This window comes from Acomys russatus, chromosome 23, assembly GCF_903995435.1.
Source record: "Acomys russatus chromosome 23, mAcoRus1.1, whole genome shotgun sequence".
NCBI lineage: Eukaryota > Metazoa > Chordata > Mammalia > Rodentia > Muridae > Acomys > Acomys russatus.
In genome coordinates, this window is record NC_067159.1 from 53,361,401 (window position 1) to 53,381,082 (window position 19,682).

A 19,682-nucleotide genomic window follows, 5' to 3' on the forward strand; every position below is an offset into this window, starting at 1 on the left:
GCCTCCCTGTGCACTGGGATTACAGGCGTGCGCCACCACGTCTGGCTTTCTGTCCAGTTCTTTGCAGGGAAAGGTTGCTAAGGTCTGCAACCGAGTGGAACAGCTGACAGCTGTGATAATAAAATGATGAGCTGATATTTTGAGGCTTTTGCACACCATTAGCTGTCTTAAATTGAGGCCTCTGCCAACACGTTTGAGCCTTAGGCAGCCTGGTGATTTTGGTGCTGCTTATGAGGGTCTTAGAATGCGCGCAGCACTTGGCCTGGTGTTAAGTGGGCTGAAGGCTAGTGTGTTTTGAGGAACTTGTGTGCCGTGCTGCAGCCATGTCCCATGAGTAGGAGAAATACTCTTTCCCCACAAAGGCTTAGTCACCAACCACTCTTATACCACAGGGCTGGAACTAAAATAGGCCTTTGCCTCCTTCATCGCCCAGAGGAGGCTGCCTTTTAAATCTGTACAAAGCAGCTGCGCAAGCTGGTAATGGTCTCACTTTACGGCTGAGGAAAATGAGGCAGAGATTAAGTTATTGACCTAAAATAGCACAGACTCTTAAGTGGCACAGCTAGTGTCTGAGGCCAGACAGACTGGCTCTTTCATGTCACCACCCCCTGGCCAGCTCTAATGGACTGTGTTCAGTGGTCAGGGATGAAAACATCAGCTTTTAGTGAGAGCCACACTTCTCAGTAATAATAGTAATAATAGCATTCAGAGTGTACACTGAATGAGAAGCAACCAGGGACTAGTCGGCGTTTTAGTTTCTTTCTCACCAAAATGTGAAACATTTTTTATGAGTAAAATTAATTTCAGACATACTAGTGGGGCCAGTGGACTTATGCAATTAAATGATAGAAAGACTCTTTTTTTCCCAGTAAATAATAAAACATTTATTGATTGTTTGACACCAAATCTTCAGAATAGTTTCTGTGTTTCTACTAGATGCTTAGAAATTGCTGTTAAACTATACTTATATAGAAAAACTCTTAAAGAAATTATATGTACTGCTTTTATGCAGGCTAGTATTCTTTTTTCAGTTGCTATGAAAAATTATATTTGTTTTCCAGTCCATATCTTAGGTAAGAAAGTAATATTAAAGTATTGCAGCAAATAGTGTAAGTGTGAGTAACTGGATGTGTTCGTTACTGTGTGTGTTTCTGTCATGTCAGTGTTGTCTTTTTGGCTTTCTCTAAGGTCACGGAGGAAATGGTTTCTTGAAATTCCAGGATTCTGAGGAAATCACCAACATAGAGCTTGCAGATGCTTTTGAACAGATGTGGCAGAAAAGACGGTAACTACCAGCTAACACTTCACTTTATCTTTTACCTTCTCCCTTTATTTCTCCTGCTGTGTGAGGGTTGATCCAGGACTTGCGCACGCTGGGCATGCTCTACCATGAGATACACACTAGCCCCAAACAGAGGACTTCTCTTTGCAAGATAAACTAATATCAGATTTCCTATGAGAGATGTATAGTTATTTTATATGATTTTAACTTACCCTGATCATTTTTGTACTTTCTGAAATTTATATTTTTTATTTCATTGAACGGAGTTTTATGAAAGAAAAATTTGATTATTAGCATAAGTTAGTTGACCTGAACCATTTTTTAATTTATTTAGTGTTGTGTGCATCTGTGCGGCTTATGTGCATTTATGCACTTGTGTGTGTGTGTGTGTGTGTGTGTGTGTGTGTGTGTGTGTGTGTGTGTGTGTATGTGTGTATACACACACCATATTGCACATGCGGAGGTCAGAGGAAAGCTTGTGGGATGTGCTTCCGTCCTTCTACCACATGGGTCATGGGCACTAAACTCAGGTTGTTCATCCTGCTCTTAAGAGCCTTTTCCCATGGGCCCTCCACTGGCTCTGGATTGACTTTTAAGGTCACAACTCATGTCATGTGGCTGTGTTGCTGCCACTCCCACTTCCGAGTGCACATGTGCTTGAAACCGAGACTCACTGTGTGACCCAGGCTGCCCTTAAATTCATGATTTTCCTCCTTCAGCCCCTGAGTGCAGGAGTTGCAGATGTGTGACACTGAATTACTTCGTTATGTCTGAATTCAGCTTTATGCTAAATTTCAGAGCACAGGCGAAATGTAGCTGAATTCTCTGCCAGAATACAAATGGAATGTCTCTAGACCAGTACCTGGACTTCTCCTCTGAGACTTGAGGAGCACAGACTTTCCTGTCCATGTGTCTGTCAACCTACTAAGCTCTGCCCGCAGCACTGTGGGACTTCTTTGGCCCGCAGCTCCAAACTCTTCCACTGTTCCAAGCCAGGTGTAGTTTAGCAGTGACTCCACCTCTCGGTGACAGTCTCTGCTTTAGATGGTTTCCTTGTTGCTAGGATACAGCTGCTTGCCAAGCATACCTGGGGAGAGGAGACTTACTTTGGCCTGCAGTTCTGGAAGAGCCAGTCCATCTTTGTAAGGAAGGCACAGTAGCTGGGTGATTCTGCTGTTAGTGGCAGGACCTTGAGGTTGACTTGTTCACATCTTGGAGGATGAAAAAGCAGAGCCAGGAAGCCAGAGCCATAGGCCTGTGAGGGTTAGGGTGAAATGTCATCTCAAGGCTCATTTGTTGAAACACTTGGTTCCTAACTGGTATTGAGAGGCTATGGCGCCCTTTGGACTATGGCCAAGCTAACAAACAGCTCTCTGGGGCAGACTGTGACTGTAATGGCAGGATTTTGATTTGGCCAGAACTTTCAGATTCTGAACCACAGAGATGTGACTATGTCACACGCTCCTGCCACCATGGATGGAGCTGGTCAGCTACTGTGCTTTCCCCTCTGATGGACTGTGGACTGAGTCAAAACAGACACCTGTAAGTTGTTTCTGTTGGGCATTTTATCCCTGGTTGACAGCAGTAGCAGGGACACCATGCCTGTCTCAGTGTGCCTGCAGTTCTTGGGCCATTCCTCTAGTTATTTGTTTGTTTTCCTGCCAGTTGTACTTTACATTGTTTGAGTATGGTGGCTGAGCACACATGCATATGTATGGAATATGACCATCAACAGAAGACATACACAGACATGCTTGTGACTTACATCTCTGTGCGTGGATGTGTGAAATACGCCAGAAAACCTATGTCACTTGGTCCTTGAATGTCGTGTGAGTTCTGAATCATGTGGCAAAGAGCAGACGGAGAACAAAAGGAGCCACCACTGTTCGCTTTTGAAGTGTTCTCATGAGCAGTCTTCTTTCAAGTTTTAGCTAGTGAGAAGGCTCAGACTTACATCACTGGACTAGTGGAAGGTATCAATATATAGTTAACAGCATGTTCATGTCAGGTCTTGTCACTTTTCTTCCAGCTACAATGAACTGCTGTTTATTATTGACACCTGCCAAGGCGCATCCATGTATGAGCGGTTTTATTCTCCTAACATCATGGCCTTGGCCAGCAGCCAAGTGGGAGAAGACTCACTGTCAGTAAGTGTTTTCCCTTTGCTGCTTCTCCAGGCACTTGATATGTTTTATGAATATATGTGCTATTCTTGGACTTCGTAACCAGGAGATTTTGCTATTTTAACAATTTGTCAAGCCTCACAGGGATCCTATTTGACACGTACTTTCTCCCACTTTGACAGCATCAACCAGACCCTGCGATTGGTGTACATCTTATGGACAGATATACATTTTATGTCTTGGAATTTTTGGAAGAGATTAATCCAGCTAGCCAAACTAACATGAATGACCTTGTAAGTATCTACTGATTGGATGGCAGCACATGGGTGAGCGAGCTTTAATGGGATGCATGAAGTCTGTTCTTCCCAGGGTTCCCATGGCATCCCCTTAGCATCATGGTGTGGCCTTTTAAATTGCTTTGAACTCACCTTTTTATTAGTATCCTCTTTAAAAAAAAATCTTCAGAATTACTCTTATGTGGTTATATGGGTGTGATGGGCAGAGGCGAGAGGACAGTGTGCGGGAGTCAGTAGGCTGTGTCCTTCTGCCGTGTGCGTCCTAGGAATGGAAGTCACAGTGTCAGGTTTGGTGTGGCATGTCCCCTGCCTGCTGGGCCATGTAGCACACAGGGCACAGGCTTTAGCCCCGTCAACCTCTCCCTGAGGTACTTGACTGTTTCTTTTCACTTGCTTACTCTCTTTTACCTACTAGGTATCTTTTTAGAGTGATCTCTTCACATTTTGAAGAGTGGGTTGAGTCAGGTGCTGCTTTTCCAGGAAAGCCGCCTGAGTTGTTTTCCTTGGCGTTTGCTTTACCTTTTCAGAGCTTCCATAGAACTTAATTTCTCCTTTGTTAACATTACCACCACCGGTCTTTTGTTGACCTCAGGTGTTGAGTGAAGTCATTTAATGTGAAGCTCTCAGAAGAGAGAGACCTTACATATCATAGTTTTTATGGCTTATAATTTCTTGGTATATCTTGAATTTAATTGAAATTTCCTGTTTTTCTTTTGCGGATTGTGTCATTTCAGTCATAGCAGCTTGAAGTTGCTTTAGTTGGCACAGCGAGAAGCTGCAGACGGTGGTTGTGTGATGTCGTCACTCTTGCCACCTGCTTACACTGTGTTCAGGTGTTAGGAGTGGAGAGTGGCCGGCAGATGGCTCTGTCCGTTCCCTTCACCTCAGCAGCTCTGCAGGCTGTAACTGAGCAGAGCCTTCCTGAGTGGGTTTTCAGTATGGAAGGAATCCTGCCGGATTCTGAAAGCTGCTTCTGTTGGCTTCAAGTGCTCACCAGGAGTGCTCACCAACACCAACCTGAAGATTATGTATTTTGATGCCTGTTAAATCCTGATAGGGACTTGAGTATTAAAACAAGCTTTTTATAATGCTAATTTTATTTTTTCAGTAGACAAAGACACCACCTTATTTTCTCCCTTATGAAAACATACTTTTCCCTCACAACCTGAGCGATCACGGAGCTGGAGAGGGAGGCAGGGTGTCTGGCCCATGCTGTTTACCTCACATGGGGATTCCGCACACGGTGGCTCTGAGAATCAAGTGCATCACCTGGTTACAGTGCTTAATTTTCAAAGTTGATTCTCAGTTTTTGGAATTCATGGCATACCACCTCAAAAGTTTAAAATATGTATTGTTCTTTTATGTCTAGTGAATCTAAAAGGACTTTTCCAATTGAAATTGTATGAGAAGTAATGAGATTTTAATTGATTACACTATATGGATATATATAATCTATCCATCAAGTATCTATTTAACACCTGATCTACATATCTCTCTATCTATCTATCTCTCTATCTATCTATTTATCTATCATCTATCTATCTATTTATCTATCATCTATCTGTCTATCATCTGTCTGTCTATCTATCTATCCACATATCTAACTAATATCTTACTCTGGTTTCTTGCTTCCATTTGACAGTTCATTGATGATTATCTTAATGTCTTTCACTAAGAATAATCTGTAAGTGCATGGTAGAACATGCCTTTAATTCCAGGTCTAGTGAAACAGAGGCAGATGGATCACTATGCGTTTGAGATCAGCCTGGTCTACATAGTGAGTGCCAGGACAGCCCGGGCTATGTAGAAAGGCATTTAAATAACACCAAAAAAAGGGAGGAAATGGCTGTGAAACGATCAATAACTATAGTATAGCCATTTGATATATCTCTAAGTCATTATAATACTTGTTTTTTATTAGCTAGAGATATAGAGTTTGCTGAATAGGGCTGTGTCGGGTGCTGTAGGGGCAGAGTTAGAAGATCTGTCCCCCTAGATGTACACTGTGCCACTGGTGACAGTTGCTTCTTCTTTTACAAAGTCTCTGTGCCTCAGGTCACCTTTAGAAGGTGACTGCATGAACTCTAGTGAGCATTCCTTTTGCTTTTCACAGTGAATCAGGATTTGTCTGTCCTTGGTAATTCACTAATGCGCAATGTCACAGGTAAGACTGACGCAGAACTTACTGTGACATCTATGAGTGCAGAAGTCATGGCTTTCAGCTGCATCATTGGGACACTAGCATGCCTTGGAGGTCCCTTGGGTTCATTTCCACTGTGGTTAAACTCAGCTAGTTTCACAGAAATAGCAGGAGGTGTGTTGCAGACAGCCACACTTCACCTCCCTGAGTCCAGCTGGCCTCTTTTACGAATCAGGCTGCTGTGGCACACCTTACTTGACTGTCAAGTTAGAGTCAAGCGCTGCTGTGATGGGGTCTGGCCACTTTCCTTATATCACACTTCTAGTGTCTGTGTGGCTTTCGCGGAGTGTCAGATACTACAACAGGAAATGAAATGCTAGTCTCCAGAACCAGTCCCTTATTTTTAGGTTGGCAGGCTTCAAAATACACTATAGTCTAAGGCATTGTTTTACCTGATTTAATAAAAGTTGCTTGCATATGAGTTTGTCACTATTACTACTATTGTTGTTATCATTTTCAGTTTCAAGTATGTCCCAAGAGTCTCTGTGTGTCTACCCCTGGACATCGTACTGACCTTTTTCAGCGAGATCCTAAAAATGTTCTGATAACTGATTTCTTCGGAAGTGTGAGGAAAGTGGAAATCACAACAGAGACTATCAGTTTGCAGCGGGATCCACAAGTCCTAGAGAGCAGGTATCGTCTTTGTTATTATTTGGGTAGGGAGCTTTGTGACTTTGTCTAAAATGCACTAAGGGATGAAGGTGCTGTTTGTAAGGAATTTCGGGCTTCTCCGCAGTCTTCAGTCTTCACAAGCAGTGTGCTTTTCAGGGTTATGAGCACTGAAGAGGGTTGCAGTAAGTAACTATTATATATTCTGGGAGGATGGATTTTTTCCTCCTCAGTTTTTCTCTGTGTATTTGTTTGAAAGTAGAATTCTTAGTGCTGACAATTGTCTCTCAGTTTACATTTGAGGCTAGAATTAAATTGTACAGCACACACCAAGGTCTGTTGTTTTAGGGTGCCCTCTAGTGTTTGCAAATAAATTTTATTTAGGGAGTTGCTGTTTACCTGGAGATTTTATAGTAACTAGTGTAAACAGAACATAATGGTGTGCCCTGGTGTCCTCCATCTGTTAACAGTCTCAGCCAGGAAGGCCACACTCAAGAATTAGATATGCTGTGCAGCACAGTGAGACTTTCTCCAAACCCTTGCTCGCTTCTTCAGCTAACGTGAGACTTCCCTTCTCGTTTTGCTCCAGGAACTTTTACACGTGAACAGGTGTTATCTCATGTGTGCAGGTACTGTTCACATGCAGGTATGGAGGACAGTTTATGTAGAGAAATGTCCATCCACCGAAAAGTAGATATCCCAAAAAGTCATTTGATGAAGGAAATTTTGGGTCACACAGTTACTTACGTTTTCAACTTTGAGACCAGCAATAGTAATCCAGACTACTGAGGTGCTAGCTCCATTTTAAAGCCATTCCCACGTGATGGAAACAATGCAGCACATACCTTAGCACACACCCTCAGTCGTATAGAACAAGCCCATTGCTGTGTGAAGCTAACTGGAATAGCTGTACGAAACAGAACTCTAATTTTAAAGATTTAGTTCTTTTATGTATATGAGTGCTTTGTCTGCATGTGCACCTGCATTCCGGAAGAGAACAGTCAGATCTCAGTACAGAGGGTTGTGAGCCACCATGTGCTTTCCAGGAATTGAACTCAGGACCTCTGGAAGAACAGACAGAGCTCTTAACTGCTGAACCATCTCTCCAGCTCTGAAAAAGATTTCTTATGTGCTTTCTGAAATTTAGGCATGCCTAGAGCTTCAGTGAGCCGAAGAGTACAGATTGCTCTTTGACTTAGTGTATTTCCTTCAGATAATTGTGTTTTGCCTGTGCTAGTATTTTATTTGTGAAATTCATGTATGTTGACCATAGCTATAGTTTTTCATTTAAAAAGATACATTGTAGCTGGGCAGTGGTGGCACACTTGCCTTTAATCCCAGCACCCAGGAGGCGGAGCAGGAAAATATCTGTGCAAGGTCAGCCAGGTCTATGGAGTGAGTTCCAGGGCAGCAAGGGTTATACAGAGAAACCCGGTCTTGAAAAAACAAGAACAAAGATAAAACAAAACAATACAAGGATATATTGTATGAAAAATGAAAATATTTTTAAACAAAGGATAATTTACCTAAAGAAATTAATGTACATTTCAAAATTCTGACAAATACACACACACACACACACACACACACACACACAGTTTATATCTCTTACCAGATTAGTTTTATAATTTCCCTTGACTTCAGGTCTGTGAAAGCCTATTCACTCCCACTTAGCCACCTGAACACTGATATGTATAGCCTTCCGGTCTGTCGTGCTGGGCACTTTGTGACTGACCTCTCGCCGGTGTGCAGAGACGCCTGCTTGTTTCCAGAGCCTGTGGTTTACCTTCCGTGCACCATGCACACAGAGCCACATAGTGTGGAATCGGCCTCTATCCCGAGTGTAATACTCTGTGTGTGTGTGTTGTGTCACTAATGCCTTTTACACCTTAGAAGCAGACTTGACGGTTGTCCCACAAATTGTTCATTTACTAACTAAAGGCCTTTTCTTCCCATCCCAGATTTTGGAAATTATTTGGGAAAAAATGCTGTAAGCATTTACATACAAATGTTAGGATTTCTTTTTTTTTTTTTCTTTTTTAAATATATTTTATTAATTTATTCATATTACATCTAAATTGTTATCCCATCCCTTGTATCCTCCCATTCCTCCCTTCCTCCCGTTTTCCCCTTACTCCTCTCCCCTATGACTGTGACTGAGGAGGACCTCCTCCCCCTGTAGATGCTCATAGGGTATCAGGTCTCTTTTTGGGAGCCTTCTATCCTTCCTCTGAGAGCCACCAGGTCTCCCCATCCAGGTGACGTGGTCAAATATGGGGCACCAACAATACATTCTTAGCTGGTACATATTTATAAATACATGATATATATTTGCTATTTCATAGTAACAACAAATCTCTAATTCTCTCCAATGAGAATTTCAGATAATCACACATTATGTTTCATATTTGGGCTTAATCATTAATTAAGAGACTAGCCATGTACATTGTCTACTAAATAAAATTTTTTATTTTATTTTATTTTATTTATTATTAATTTATTCTTGTTACATCTCAATGTTTATCCCATCCCTTGTATCCTCCCATTCCTCCACCCCCCATTTTCCCATTATTCCCCTCCCCTATGACTATTCCTGAGGGGGATTACCTCCCCCTATATATTCTCATAGGGTATCAAGTCTCTTCTTGGCTACCTGCTGTCTTTCCTCTGAGTGCCACCAGGTCTCCCCCTCCAGGGGACATGGTCTAATGTGAGGCACCATAGTACGTGAGAAAGTCATATCACACTCTCCACTCAACTGTGGAGAATATTCTGACCATTGGCTAGATCTGGGAAGGGGTTTAAAGTTTACCTCCTGTATTGTCCTTGGCTGGTGCCTTAGTTTGAGCGGGACCCCTGGGCCCAAATCTGCCCATCATATTGTTCTACTTGTAGATTTCTAGGACCCTCTGTATCCTTTTATTTTGCTATTCTCCCATGCGTCTCTCATTTAGAGTCCCAATAGGATGCCTTCCCCTCTGTCCCAGTTTCCTGGTAAGTGAAGGCTTTCGTGGGACATGCCCCTTGGGCTAGTATGCAGATATAAGTGAGTATATACCATTTGATTCTTTCTGCTTCTGGGTTAACTCACTCATTATGATCATTTCTAGCTCAATCCATTTATCCACAAATTTCGGGAATTCCTTGTTTTTAATAGCTGAGTAGTATTCCATAGTGTATATGTACCACAGTTTCTTTATCCACTCTTCTACTGAGGGACACTTAAGCTGTTTCCATGTTCTGGCTATTATGAATAAGGCTGCTATGAACATGGTTGAGCAAAGTTTCTTGTTGTGTGCTGGAGCATCTTCTGGGTATATTCCTAGGATTTCTTTTAATGTGAGTATATATCTGAGTGGAAGTGCAGGTTTAACCTGCTATGAAACTTGTAAACTATTTTTCTTTTCTTTTTTGTTTTTGTTTTTGTTTTTTGTTTTTGCCTTTTCAGATGGGCTGGCCTCAGACTCACAGATGCCTGCCAGCCTCTGCCTCCCCGCTGCTGGGATTACAGGATCTAACTGTTTTTCAATGTGATTGTTACTTTGTATCCCACAGATAATCACTCCATATCCTTTCTCTCTTGTTTTCTTTTAGCAATTCTGAGGAGTAATAAATAGCCCATAGTAGTTTAATTTGAATATTTAATGACTAAAAGTACTGGGCATAATTTTATTTACTGTTCATCCATACATCATTCATAAAAAATCTTTTGAAGTCTTTTGCTCATTTTCAAAAATATTGGTTTGTCTCCCCATTAAATGATGACAGTTCTCCCTGTGTTCTGGACACAAGCTCTTTTTCAGATACTTGAGTCACAAAGAGCTGTCTTCAGCCTTTGGCTCATGGTTCATTTTAGAGGCTCACTGTTGGTTGGCTTATCAACTTGCTCTATGTTTAGTGCCTTCTGGGAGTCACAGAGACTTCTAGAACTTTATAGCTTCAATAATTGAGCATCTGATCCACTTTCAGTTAATTTTTGAGTATGATGTGAGGTTGTGGCTGAAATTCATTTTGCTTATGAGTCAGCTCGCTAGTTTCTTAAGGAAATCCCACTGGGATTTTGATTGAGGTTTGCTTGACTGTGTTAGTTTGGGGAAAATGGCTAGCAACATTGGGTTTTACAGTCTGTGCACACTTCCCAACAGTTATTTGGGTAATTATCGTCTGTGTGTTTACAGTTTATTTTTCTAACTATCCCTTGCTAGGGGAATCGTATTGGCTTGGTGTTACTGAACCAAACCCCATTAGAAATGCCAGCAGAGTCTCATTTGACCAGGCACTGACAGCTTGGTTCCACATAAATTACTATATGCATTCCAACAAATGTGTATCTACTATGAATTAAATCAGAAGTTAGGTATGTGTTTCATGGAACATATCTGAGTGTAGCTTGACCACAGAGTGAGCGAGGGGATGCCGTCACAGGGTGAGCGAGGGGATGCCGTCACAGGGTGAGCGAGGGGATGCCGTCACAGGGTGAGCGAGGGGATGCCGTCACAGAAGGTGTCTCTCTGACCTCTGCACACTACTGTATTGCAAAGAGGGTAATAGATCTGCATCCCTGTATTCCTATCTTTCCCTCAGCATCGTGCTTGGCCATCTGTTTATCATCGTATGACAGTCTGCCACTCTTATTATCTCAGATTCTATTAAATTGGAACTGGGGAAATAAGGTGATTCATTTGATTGACAAAGACACAGAACTAATAAGGAAGTTAACAATTTTGTTATTGTGCGGACATAAAATTCTTATTATAGCTTCAAAATGCACTTATCATTTCATAAATGTCGTAGTAATTTATTTTGCCACCTATGGAGACCGTTAGCATACATGACGTTGCTTTGGGACTTGTGAGAAGGCAGTGTGTGATCAGTGCAGCTCTATGTTACTGCTTCTCGTCATGGAAATTCAGCACGCTCAAGAGGCGTGGCAGATATCCTGTATGCCAGCACTACAGACTCCAGCTAATGTTTGCTCACGTTGCAGAACATATCAGAGCAAGCTGGCTTTTCTTAAAACACTAAATGTTAGAATTTAAAAGTTGAAATTGTGTTCAGTATAGAAATGGTGTGATTCCCTGGCGTCTGTCCCTGGGGAAGCTCACAGGGAAGTACTGGGTTTCATCACTAGTCTCTAAGGCTTCCCTCAGATATTTGCCTCCGCCCCCCACACTCCTGGTTGTCATATTAAGTGTGGCACTGCTTCATTATGTGGGGAGTATTACAGTGTAGTAGCCACCCCAAGTCCCTGGATTCAAACCCTGTGCATTCACCAGCCACATAGCAGGGAAGACCACTTGCTTTTCCCAGGCTCAGTGGCTCTGTCTCATGTGGTCCTAAGGAATTAGCTTTGCCTGGGCTTATCAAGTAAAAAGCAAGACCCCATGCTTCACATGCAACTAAGGGCTTAGTCATGTGGGCACGGAGAAAGCTGGTCACAGGCATTGACAGAAAGCTGCCTGTGCCCCACTCCACAGTTTGTTTAATTATCTGTTCTGCTGTTATTAACACCAACTAGTCATTTCATGTTTGCAGGGTCCCTCTTTGTAGAACTGGGCTCCTTGCACCAGAAGATGGCAGCAGTATTTCATGTTTGTACATGTGCAGCAGACCTTTCTGAAACACTGGTGATGAGGGAGGCTTTAAATACACCGTGATGCTCCTGTCTCCACCCTGCTGGGACCTTTGATACTGAGCTGTCAGTTCAGGAAAGAGTGGTAGGGATTTCTCTGTGTGTAATTTTTTGCAATAAAAAACAATACGTAAGTTTACTTGTAAGAAAGCTAAAGCTATAGGGTATGTTGTAATTACCACACTTTAGAATCTTTTAATATGTTAGTTTTCATATTAGTTTGGTAATTACTTAAACAAGAAATTGAAGGTCAAAAATCATGTTTGTTTGAGGACTATTTGTTATTATGTAATAATATACAATTTTTAATTTAATGGGGGAAAGTAGATTGGGTTTTTTAAAGATTCACTTTATAAAATAAACACTAGGAGTGCAGTTTTTAGGTGATACAAGAGGCAGAATATATAATTGATAATAGTAATATCAGTCTGTAAACCCAGTTTAGAAATTGAGACCATAGTGTGCCTTCGCCTGGGTCTCAGGTGTTCTCCAGGCTGGTGACTGCCAGGTCTCCTAGAAGCCACCCAAGGCAGCATGACACAGTAGGAAAGTCATGGCAGGAATTGACTTGAAGCATTTTTCTAGTTGTTTGCTTTCCATCTTCAGACACATTCTGTAGTCTTCCTTAAACTTAGGTGCTTTATCTGTGAAGTGGTGGTTTACTCTGTGCATATTCAGTATCGTGAGGGCTGAAGGGAATGCACACAGTGAACACACTTACAGTCCAACACTCTGCTGTCCTGGCCTCTGTTCCTTCAGTGTGGGGGCAGTGTGAGGTTAGCCGCTTTATATGGCCCCGGAAACAGCGGCTCTGTCGCTTCATGTGCATTTCCATCAGCCATGCCTCTTACTGCCCAACAGGAGTCACTGCTAGTGTGCTCTTATACGCTGTAGGCGATGGGTGAAGCTACCTTAGGAGCTAGGGCTTAGTGGTGAGTGCTCACTGTGCAAGCACGAGGCCCTGAGCTTAGATCCTCAGCACTAGTAAAAGGCACACGTGGCCGAGCATAGCTGTACCCCAGTACTTGGGGAGCGTGGAGCTGGAGACAGGAGCGTTGCTGGCGCTTGTTGGTCCAGCCACCCTAACATCAAACAAACAAACAAACAAACAACACCCGCTCCACGTTCAGTGAGAGACCATCTCAAGAGGATACAGCAGAGAGTTACACAGCAGGAGACCCCATGTTTCTTAAGGGGTGCACACCCCCACACCTGCACACATGTGTACAACACACACACACACACACACACACACACAGGTCCAGTGTGCACAGTGCTGTCCACAGCACACAGGAAGCAGGAACAGAGCAATTCCTCGTCAGGGCTTTGCCTGCATCTGTTTTACTTACTTCATCCAAGTCACAGTTTAGAGCATTGTCGTCCTTATCGCAGCCTGTCAGCTGTTGTGAGTGTTGATTGTAATAGTCATGACTAACTGCCTACAGCTGCATTGTGGAGGAAAGAAGGCGCCTGGCCACGCACAGGCCCAGCGGTCTTTTGGGGTGTATTCTTCTCGGTCCTAACCCCGCACCCGCTTCTTACTGCCACGTTTCTCTGCCTTGATGGACTCTTGTCTCTGTGGGACCCTGAACTCCAATAAACCCTTCTTTCTTTAAATTGCCTTAGTCATGGCATCTGTCACAGCACCTAATGCACTGTTTAGCTGGATGGAATGAGGACCTAATCCGTTGAGACTTCACCTCAGGGAACACTGTTAGGGAGTGCTTTAAAACGGGCCGATTGGCTCTGTTCTAACCTCTGAAATCCAACGGCCTCAGCTTCTGATGTTTATATGCTCTACTCTGCTTTCTCAAGAGGTGAGCAGCAAACCCAGCTAATGGAGGCTGTGGTCCCAGGCCAGCTGGTGGCCTCGTGGGGCCTAAGTAGGAGTGGGGCTGATGATGCTACCGCACTGCCTGCAGTGACGGGCCTCATTTACTTGCTTAAACTGTGTTGCCAACCAGAGCCTGAGAGTGAGTTGTGAGCAGTTTAAACTGGGTTTTATTAAATTAGTATATCAAGCTTGTGGGGGCCAGGGGGAGCTTTTATTTTAAAGTCAGGAAAGTCAATGAGTCTGACTCTGGCACTGTTGCTTGTGCTGTTTGGAGCTCTCCTCATGGTATTGTCTTTGCCTGCATCTTGATGTGTTTTCTTTGTATTTTCTTCTGTTGGTTTCAGAGTCTCAGATCCTACAGATCCTATACCAAGGCCTTTGTTCCATTTTGAGTAAAGAATTGTGCAAGGTTGAGAATGATGGTTCCTGTTTCATTTTCCCACAGATGGACAGTCTATTTCCCCAGGACTTTTCTGGGGACTACCCTTTTTCCAGTGGTGTTGTTGGGTTTTGGGTTTTTGTTTGTTTGTTTTTAATGTGTGTTGGTATTTTGCCTCCCTGTATATCTGTGTGTGGGTGTGAAGGTGTCAGATCCCCTGTAACTGGAGTTACAGACAAATTTGAGCTGCCATGTAGGTGCTGGGAATTGAACCCAGATCCTCTGGAAGAGCGCCAGTGCTCTTAACTAGTGAGTCGTCTCTCCAGCTGCTTTCCCCAGTGTTTTTGACACCTTTGTCATAAGCTTGGTGACCATGCCCGTGTTGGTGTATTTCTGGGTACTCCATTCTGCTCCCCCGATGTACGTCTGCTTTCCTGCTGGTCCTGTGCGTTGTCCCTCTAGAACAATTTGAGGCCAGCCATTGAGATTCCTCTAGCATAGGTCATTCTCCTCAGGATGGCTTGGGCTTTTGGTTTCCATATAAATTTTAGGAATGTTTAGTGAATACAGTAAAATCCTCCCAAGACAGTGCCTGGACAGACAGAGTGACAACGACGCCTACATAATGTCCTCATGTAGAGTGACAACTGCGCCTACACACTGTCCTCATGGAAAGTGACAGTCATGTCTGGACACTGTCCTCATGTGGAGGGACAGTCATGTCTGAACACTGTCCTCATGTGGAGTGACAGTCATGTCTGGACACTGTCCTCATGTGGAGGGACAGTCATGTCTGAACACTGTCCTCATGTAGAGTGACAGTCATGTCTGGACACTGCCCTCATGTAGAATGACAGTCATGTCTGGACACTGTCCTCATGTGGAGTGACAGTCATGTCTGGACACTACCCTCATGTAGAGTGACAGTCATGTCTGGATACTGCCTTCGTGTAGAGTGACAATCATGTCTGGACACTGCCCTCATGGAGAGTGACAGTCATGTCTGGACACTGTCCTCATGTGGAGGGACAGTCATGTCTGGACACTGCCCTCATGTAGAGTGACAGTCATGTCTGAACACTGTCCTCATGTAGAGTGACAGTCATGTCTGGACACTGCCCTTGAGAGTGACAGTCATGTCTGGATACTGCCTTCGTGTAGAGTGACAATCATGTCTGGACACTGCCCTCATGGAGAGTGACAGTCATGTCTGGACACCCCCCTCATGTAGAGTGACAGTCATGTCTGGACACTGCCCTCGAGAGTGACAGTCATGTCTGGATACTGCTCTCGTGTAGAGTGACAGTCATGTCTGGATACCACCCTCGTGTAGAGTGACAATCATGTCTGGACACCCCCCTCATGGAGAGTGACAGTCATGTCTGGACACCCCCCTCATGGAGAGTGACAGTCATGTCTGGACACCCCCCTCATGGAGAGTGACAGTCATGTCTGGACACCGCTCTCATGTAGAGTGACAGTCATGTCTGGACACCCCCCTCATACATAGTAACAAAATGAAATCTTGTCTAAGTTGGCTCAGATCACATAGGAATTGATATCTCACCAAGATCGGCAGCTGGACTGCGGGTGTATGGGCTGTGTTTTTGTCCTGCTGAGGTGGCTCTCCCTTATCACAAGGCCCACTGGACTTACCTTCTGAGCAGAGCTTCTGTCCCCTTCCTGCCCCTCGCCCACACCTGGGGACCAGGAGGGCCCAGCATGGCTGTTCTGTCTGCTGCCTCCATTCTTAGCATTTGTTACCTGCTCTCTTACCACCTTCCTCAGTTTCTTCAGTTCTTTGTCTCCCTAGAATAGTCTGATCTTACACGGACTTTGCTTAACCATATAATGGACAGGTAGTTTTTAATCTGGCACATTACCTGCAACTCTTGTAAAGTTTAAAAGTTTTCTTTGCTCATACCAAAACTGTGTGCATTCAGAGTGTGTCCAATTAGAGTGTCATGGGAACACAGCGTGTGTGGGTCTGTCACCTACTGTGTGTCTCTGAGCGGTTGCCGATGCGTGCTTCAGGCAGTCGTGAGTGTGTGAGACATGGAGTTGTAACTGCTGTAGCTGCTTTGCATGAACATGATGTATAGACTTAAAGTCACATTTACCTAAAGGGAGAGTTCTAACTTATGCTAAAAGTAAGTGAAGTCCACACTGTAATACAGATTTTCTAAGCCACAGAAAAATGACTGGAATTCATCTTATATAGCTTTGCTATTAAAGTTTTTTTTCTTTGAAAATTAGCCATAGTAAAACCATGACATCCCAGAAATCAGGTGCCCTTTGGTTATGAGTGCATGAACGCCACCAGTGAGTTTCCATAAGTCATCCCACTTTACCTCAGATATGAAGGCGCAGCCAACTCTCCGGGCTTTTGGCATTGAGCTTCCAGGTCCCTCAGAAGGGAACATTTCCCAGTGAGAGGTCCCTGTGCTACTGTAGGGGAAGTCGAAAGGCGGTTTGAGTTAGTGTGACGAAGACTACTCCGCTGGCTTGCCATTGGGGCTGTTGCTGACCAGATGTTTTTGAATTTATGTAAAATACTTAGAGATGCAACTAGTAAACGTGTCCTAACTGCCAAGAAAGCACATGCTCCGTGGAGAACATGGCAGGCCTTTCTGTCCTGCCCCCTTTAATGGGAGGAGCGTGGCTTCCTCCAGTTCTCCATCATGGTATTAAGTGTCAGTGGACACAAAGCTCAACTTTGGTCTGTTTTTGTAAGGCTTTTTGGCTTTCTGTGAGAGAGGGGTTCAGTGGGCAAGGCTGTCTCCAGATGTCAGAGGAGCTTCCAGAGTGCAGTTTCCTTCTTGGTCCAACTGTTGCTGTGTCCAAATGCACTCTATCCACATGTACCTCCAGGGGAGTCCTCGTCCCTCGTCATGCTCTTGGTGCGTTTGTGGACAGAAAATATCTGCATGAACCAATTGCTTAAAAGTAGCTTTGAAGAGAAGCCATCAGAGATCCTCACCTAACAGTAAAGAAGGCTCCCTGGAAGATAGCCAAGGAGTGTTCTGTGAAAACGTCTAAGTAGTGTCACTGCATGACTACGGCAGAGTGATTACATATGAGGGCCAGGGAGAATGTTTTATATATTATATATAGGGTTATTTACTAGAAAGCATAGGCAACATTAGCTGTTATCCACCTGGATATATATTCAAAGATGTCCATCATCTTTATAGAGATTATTAACTACTCTAAGATTACTTGTAGAACATAGAGCCATGCAAGTCATGGAAGGTGGGTCGTGTTCAGAGACACACATGTGCTAAAGTCACATAACTTACCCTGTTGTATATATAACTTCTCTCAGATTCCTGGTGTTTAGTAAATGCCCAGCACTGTTCCGGGAGCTCTGAAACCATCCTCTTGTTTAATCCTCAGGACGGCTGCAGGGTTTGGAGGTGCTTTACAGGCACTCCAGTGAAGGGTTAATAACAGGAGGCACTTGCTCTCGGCTCTTAGCCATGACTGTGCTCTGTCCTTCTAGGACACCATGGAGCTTTCTAAGCTCGCGGTCATGTTCCATGGATTGGTATAGGCGCAGCAATAGCCACGGCCGTTGAGTGGACTGAGGACCATGGGAAGCAGTGGAGGTAGAAGAAACATACTGTGTCTCATGCTGAGATGTTCTCCATCAAGGCTGTGGTGATGCAAATAATGAGCCGTTCCCTGAGTTCACTGAAGAAACAAGAGGCAGTTGTCAGCTGTGAGGAGATCCATGAGTAACAGTGGGTGGTGGGTGGGGCTCTGGAAAACAGCGAAGGGAGCAAAAATGTCAAAAGGCTGAAGCAAGCAGCCGCTTTCCCAGCGAAGTAGTAAGATGGAACTTTTCATCACACTGCTCTTGAAAATACAGAATAAAAATGTGAATGTACGCTGCGCGGTGGTGGCGCACGCGTTTAATCCCAGCACTCGGGAGGCAGAGGCAGGTGGATCTCTGTGAGTTCGAGGCCAGCCTGGTCTACAAAGTGAGTCTAGGACAGCCAGGGCTACACAGAGGAACCCTGTCTCAAAAAAAAAAAAAAAAAAAAAAAAAAAAAAAACTAAAAAGAAAAAGAAAAAAGAAAGACGTGAATGTGCGAACATCAACATTAGCAAGCTAGAGAACGCCTTTCCGATTTAGAAGGAAAAGACATCACTTCTCCCTAAAGCATAGCTAACAAGGGAAAAAATGCTGGCTTGCCCGAACAACTTTAAATATACATAGTCAAAACAAAAACCCCAAACAAACAAACAAAATCCTAGGAGAGCGTCAGGGCCAAGCACTTGAGCGTGCATGCCTAGGCATCTTGCTCCAGATCATGGAGATAACTTCTGTTGATACTTAGAAACAACTTTGTCTCTATCCTTAAAGATTTTCTACATTTATACAATAAACACAACCACATCTACCCCAATTTACCCTTCTTGCTCCCTCACATTGTCTGTTACAACACGTCCCCCTCCCAACTTGCTGGTTTGGGGTAATCTTCCCAGTACCTCCTCAGTGAGAGGTGCGGCTGGAGAGCACCCCCCTCTATGCTGGAACTTTGGCTGGCTTGCTCTTGTGCAGTTAGCACAGCTGCGCTATGGTCATGAGTGAGGTGGCCATTTCCTGTCCAGAAGACAGCATTTCACAGCATCTTCCCGTTCTCCAGCCTTTTATTGTTGCCACCCTCACTTTCATGTTACTCTCTGCGCCATGGTGGTGCTGGGTGGATACGGATGCACACTTAGGACAGTGCGTGTTACTCTCTGACTGGTGGGATACGATGCCACTAGAAGGCGTGTACTCGCTGAGCCGTGGTGGTGCTGGGTGGATACTGATGCACACTTAGGACAGTGCGTGTTACTCTCTGAGCCGTGGTGGTGCTGGGTGGATATGGATGCACACTTAGGACAGTGCGTGTTACTCTCTGAGCCGTGGTGGTGCTGGGTGGATATAGATGCACACTTAGGACAGTGCCTGTTACACCCTGAGCCGTGGTGGTGCTGGGTGGATACGGATGCACACTTAGGACAGTGCGTGTTACACCCTGAGCCGTGGTGGTGCTGGGTGGATATGGATGCACACTTAGGACAGTGCGTGTACCTCTCGAGCCGTGTGGTGCAGGTGGATATAGATGACACACTTAGGACAGTGCGTGTTACACCCTGCAGCCGTGGTGGTGCTGGTGGATACGATGCACACTTAGGACAGTGCCGTTACTCTCTGAGCGTTGGTGGTGCTGGTGGATACGGATGCACACTTAGGAAAGTGCGTGTACACCCTGAGCCGTGGGGGTGGCTGGGTGGATACGGATGCTACACTTAGGAAGTGGTGTACTCTCTGC

The 19,682-nt window shown here is 44.2% G+C and overlaps 1 protein-coding gene across 1 annotated transcript in view; it reads left to right on the top strand.

Annotated features, from left to right (window-relative positions):
- Pigk (phosphatidylinositol glycan anchor biosynthesis class K) overlaps positions 1-19,682 on the top strand; it is an 86,853-nt gene that overhangs the window by 25,047 nt on the left and 42,124 nt on the right. Inside the window, exons 6-9 of the mRNA XM_051165488.1 lie at positions 1,189-1,285; positions 3,312-3,429; positions 3,588-3,698; positions 6,362-6,534. Of these exons, the coding sequence (XP_051021445.1) occupies positions 1,189-1,285; positions 3,312-3,429; positions 3,588-3,698; positions 6,362-6,534 (499 nt within the window). The remainder of the gene's footprint in view (positions 1-1,188; positions 1,286-3,311; positions 3,430-3,587; positions 3,699-6,361; positions 6,535-19,682) is intronic.